This window comes from Malurus melanocephalus, unplaced genomic scaffold, assembly GCF_030028575.1.
Source record: "Malurus melanocephalus ecotype Western Australia unplaced genomic scaffold, MMel_1.1 scaffold_368, whole genome shotgun sequence".
NCBI classification, from domain to species: Eukaryota; Metazoa; Chordata; class Aves; order Passeriformes; family Maluridae; genus Malurus; species Malurus melanocephalus.
In genome coordinates this window covers 706,446-711,305 of record NW_026623600.1, presented here as the reverse complement: position 1 = coordinate 711,305, position 4,860 = coordinate 706,446, and the positions used below count along the sequence as shown (strand labels likewise).

General features: G+C 51.6%; 1 protein-coding gene across 1 annotated transcript in view; it reads right to left on the bottom strand.

Annotated features, from left to right (window-relative positions):
• Positions 1 to 2,255: 2,255 nt before the first annotated feature.
• DNAH9 (dynein axonemal heavy chain 9) overlaps positions 2,256 to 4,860 on the bottom strand; it is a 189,280-nt gene continuing 186,675 nt past the window's right edge. The window contains 1 exon segment of the mRNA XM_057378622.1: positions 2,256 to 2,648. Within this exon segment, the coding sequence (XP_057234605.1) occupies positions 2,421 to 2,648 (228 nt within the window). The 3' untranslated portion in view covers positions 2,256 to 2,420.

Below are 4,860 nucleotides of genomic sequence, written 5' to 3'. Positions count from 1 at the left end.
CATCCCCACCTTGTCCCCAGCCCAGAGCACTCAGTGCCACCTCCAGCCCTTCCTGGGACACCTCCAGGGATGGGCACTCCAAACCWCCCTGGGCAGCCCCTGCCAAGGCCTGAGCACCCTTTCCATGGGGAAATTCCTCCTGATGTCCCCCCTGGCCCTGCCCTGGCCCAGCCTGAGGCCGTTCCCTCTCCTCCTGTCCCTGTTCCCTGGAGCAGAGCCCGACCCCCCCGGCTGTCCCCTCCTGTCAGGAGTTGTGCAGAGCCACAAGGTCCCCCTGGTGAAAGAAACCTCGAAGAAGTCCCAGTGGAGGACTAATCCACATGATGGATTATCTGCTGCATGATGCACTTTCTTGTACATTCTGATCYTTCTCTTTTGTGTTTAATTCAGCCATGCTCTGTTTATGCATCCAAACCTCCTGCGCGGTGAAACACATGGGGAATTCAATGTGCCCAACTTTGCAAAGCCAGAGGAAGTGACCAGTTTACATTTCATGTCTAATTGGCAGGTTTTAATTTAAATTGAGAGGGATTTAATTTAATAGCAAAGCTTTCCCCAGCTAACAGACCTCTTCTAGCAGGTATTCATTATGTGGGATACTCTACAGACTCTGTTACCTCATTTATGGATTAGAGACAATTTTAAAAAGCCAGCTTAAGACAGCCCTCTCCCTTCCATCAGATATTTGCAGATGTCTTTTGCTAAGCCATAACTAGCTCATCCATCATTAATTTTTCGGGGCTGTGCCTTGGAGACACTGCCTGGCAATTAAACAAAGTTCTTCCCAGAGAGTTTTTCCTCCTTACTTTCATCCAGAAGTCTGTCATTCTTCAGGACTGCAAGGACAAGGATTTTGGATGTTCTTTTTCCTGCAGGAGCAGAGCTGCTGTGCTGTGCAGGGCAAGAGGGTTCCTGTGGATCTCCTGCACAGCCTGAGGACTTCACCCTCCTGGGTGACTCCCAGTGGAGCAGTGTTGATCTCCTGGACTRACAGAGAGTTGGCCACATCTTCTGCTGTGTGCCAASGCCACCCATAAAACCACTGCACTTKAGWKGAGGCTCTGAGAAACCAAGCACTGCCCATAGAAATGTAGTCCTGGTTTAATCCCTGCAGCAGCCCAGCTCCCCATGCCCCTGGCTGCTTCTCTCTCCATGGGATGGAGCAGTGGAAGGGTAAAAGTGTGAAACCTCAGCTGTGCTCAGTGTGCCGGTCACTCAGTGCTCACCCAGACACCCTCTGTGCCCTCTGCACCAGCACAGCACGGCCCCATGTCCCCAGGAACCAACCCAGGGATGGAGGAGCTCCAATGCTCAGCCATGCTTCATCCATGTTCCTGGCACGCAGTGCACACCCAGCCACCCCTCTGTGCCCTCTGCACCAGCACAGCATAGTCCCATGTTCCCAGGAACCCACCCAGCTCCTCCATCCCCAGCTCTGAGTGCTCAGCCATGCTCCATCCATGTTCCCAGCACTCAGTGCACATCCAGCCATCCCTCTGTGCCCTCTGCACCAGCACAGCACAGCCCCATATCCCCAGGAACCCACCCTATCCCACTTGGAGCTCCAGTCCCAGCTCTGAGTGCTCAGCCATGCTCTGTCCATGTTCCCGGCACTCAGTGCACCCTCAGCCACCCCTCTGTGCCCCCTCTGCACCACACACCACTTCTCACTTCTCCCCCATTCCAGTCAGAATTAAACTCTCAGTGACCCACACTGGTGTGTTCTCCCACCTGACCCCCTGTGCCCTCCACATTGTGAGTAAACATGCAGCTTCCAGAGACTATTCCAGGAGCARTTARTTTTATTAGTAAGTATCTATCACCRTGACATATTCTTCTTAAACAATCCCTGTGCTGCACTTTCACTGTGGATTCCATTAAGCACATTGGATTTTAACACCATTTTCAATGTTTCTAAGATTTACAGGAGTGTTAGCAAGACACAGTTTATAACCACAACATCTGCTCACCTCCCARCTTTCAACATCACACACACGGCAAAGAAACACTCAGAGAGGGAAAAGGATAAGTTCTGGAGAATTTCACAAGTCATTGGACTATTTAAGTGCTTTGGAGAAAGCCACTGATTTTAAAACTACTTTGGATCATGAAGAGAAATAAAAATTAGATTTGAGCTTAGCACCCTCTGGGTGTGGTATATCAGTCTGGGGGCTGGGATCTTCCAGCACAGCAATGTAGGAATTACAGGATGTGAATTTGCAGCAGCCAGGAACCTGGCCCATATGTCCCTCTGTCGCCTCCTTACAGGCTCTGTCCCCAGGGCTCACATACAGTCCTGGGTACATAACCTGAGAGTCCACCATGGAGCTGGAGCTCAGGTTAATCTCAGCATTTAATTGTCTGAACTATGTGACAAAGGCACCATGAGGGACCTGCAGACCAGGAGCTGTGCCAGTGCCTCAGATCTGCAGYAGCAAGGCCACCCCAGCCAGCACCCACTTGGAAGGGCTCTCCTTAGTCCTGAGGTTGAAGGTCCACACGTAGGTCGGCCCTCTCTGGCGTGTTTTGTACAGAGGACACGGGTACAGGGCCCGGCTGTCCTGCTTGTCATCGGGAATGGCCTTGATGAACACCACAGGCATGGCAGCTGTCAGCTCCTTGAGCCTGGCCTCCGTGATGATCCCGGCCTGCAGAGGCAAGGAGACAAAGCCTCGGTCAGATGTGCATGGGGACCATCAGCTGCTGAGACAAAGCCTTGGTCAGATGTGCAAGGGGACCATCAGCTGCTCTCTGATGTTCCCAAGCTCCTGAGATCTTTATCCAAGCTGTTCCCACTGGGAAAGTGCAGACAGATTTCCTGGGGTCAAGGGCTGGATCAGTGTCTTTGAGCAATGAGGGTCAGGATCAAGCCCCTCGCTGGATGACCACAGCCTCCCTCACTGGAGATCATCTCAAGGCTCCAGCTGCCTTCACTCTCACCAAATGCTCAAACCCTCATATCCCAGCTGGTCTTTGTGTGGGAACAGCATTCCTGGCCCTGTCCAGCCACATTAGGAACAAAGTTTCACTTTTCCTGTCCTGGTTTCTGCTGTGCTGCACCTTGAGCCYATTTCCTCTTGTCCTATTGCCCGGCAGGACAACRGGGAAYGGCCTCAGGCTGGGCCAGGGCAGGGCCAGGGGGGACATCAGGAGGAATTTCCCCATGGAAAGGGTGCTCAGGCYTTGGCAGGGGCTGCCCAGGGAGGTTTGGAGTGCCCATCCCTGGAGGTGTCCCAGGAAGGGCTGGAGGTGGCACTGAGTGCTCTGGGCTGGGGACAAGGTGGGCGTCAGTCACAGCTCGGACACRATGGCCCTGCAGGGATTTTCCAGCCCCAGTGATCTGGGATTWTTCTCATGCAGCCCTTTCAGAGCTTTGCCTGACCAGAATCACCTCATGGGAGGTGTTGCTTGTGGTGCCTGCAAGGGTGGACACCTGACCACGGGGATGGAGAACAATCCTCATTAGAGAGGAGCCTGAAAGCCACCGAGAAAGGTCCCATCACACCACCACAACGTCAGCATGGCCTGGGACACCCCTGCCGAGCACACACAGGGCTCAGGTGGCCCCAAAAAGTATCACAGCCTCACTTCCACCCTCATGGGTGCAACCAAGAGGATTCCAAAGGACCTTCCTGAGGGAATAGCATCACTAAACAGCAAATCCCCGTTATCCTCCTCCAARCCATGCCCTGCTCAGCATGCTGCTCAACCCAGGAGAGGGAGAGAACCCTGCCAGAACAAGAAATCAAGTTTGTTTCTCTAATTTGGGTCTCTCTGGCATCTTCTGTCTCTCTTCCTGACAATAAAATGCCCTACACATCAATCCATTTCCAGGGAAAATTGCTTAATGGGGGCTAGAGAGACCAAATGAAAACAAATAGGGAAATGGAAASGAAACTTTTCAGTGCTAAAGAAACTGCCTCTCACTGCAGCTCAGCTTCACATATCATCATTATTTCAAATGTTCTCGGATCAGAGTTGTGGGGTGAGATTCAACCTCTCCAGTAGTTTATTTAGTTCTGCAAAYGAGCGAAGAAAAATCATCCCCCTTGCCACACACCTTGGTTTAATTGTGCTAATGCCATCTGTTACACTGAGCTRGGATAAATCCAGCTCTCATTTAGGATTTTATATTTCCAACGTGCTGAACAAACATTAAATAATTCTTATAATACCTTGCAAAGTAGCTATTTATTAAACATTATTATGCACTCTTCTTACATCCACGCCTTTCATTTCTGAGACTGGGTTTTGATCAGGTCTCTTTCTCTCTTTTTTTTTACTGCTGAGAATACTTCAAATGAAATTTCCAAGAGATATTCTACCTGTTTCTGGGTTAACAAGAGCTGAAATCTTCCCGAGATACCTCTRTGTGAAATACCATTTTGTTATGACTGTGCTGATTCTCATTTGCATTTTTTATCGCTCTCATCATCAGAAATTAATTCTGCTCTGAAAGCAATTTCTCCTGACTACCAGCACAGCACTCCTGGTGAAAAACCCCCGTTCTGTGCCTGGAGAGCTCAGGTCTCAGATCCTAAAGAATCCTTCAGTTCTGCTTGTCCGGGGTCCCGGCAGGCGGGTGAGCGTGGTCATGTGGCAGTGCCACGTGCCACTGGGTCTACGGGCACAAAGAGCTGTCATGAGCCAGGGSTGGTGACAGATGGCCCCAAAGGCASACCCTGTGACCCACAGGGAGGGGTCCCAGCACAGGCTCTTCCCAGCACAGCCCCTTTGGGGTCAGTTGGCCTGGGACCCCAGCACAGCTTGGCTCTCTTGTTGGCAGGGGAGGGGGACATGGGGCCAGCAGGAATCACTCCAAGGTGGTGCCAGACTGATGGGGTTTGTGGCTCCAGCTGG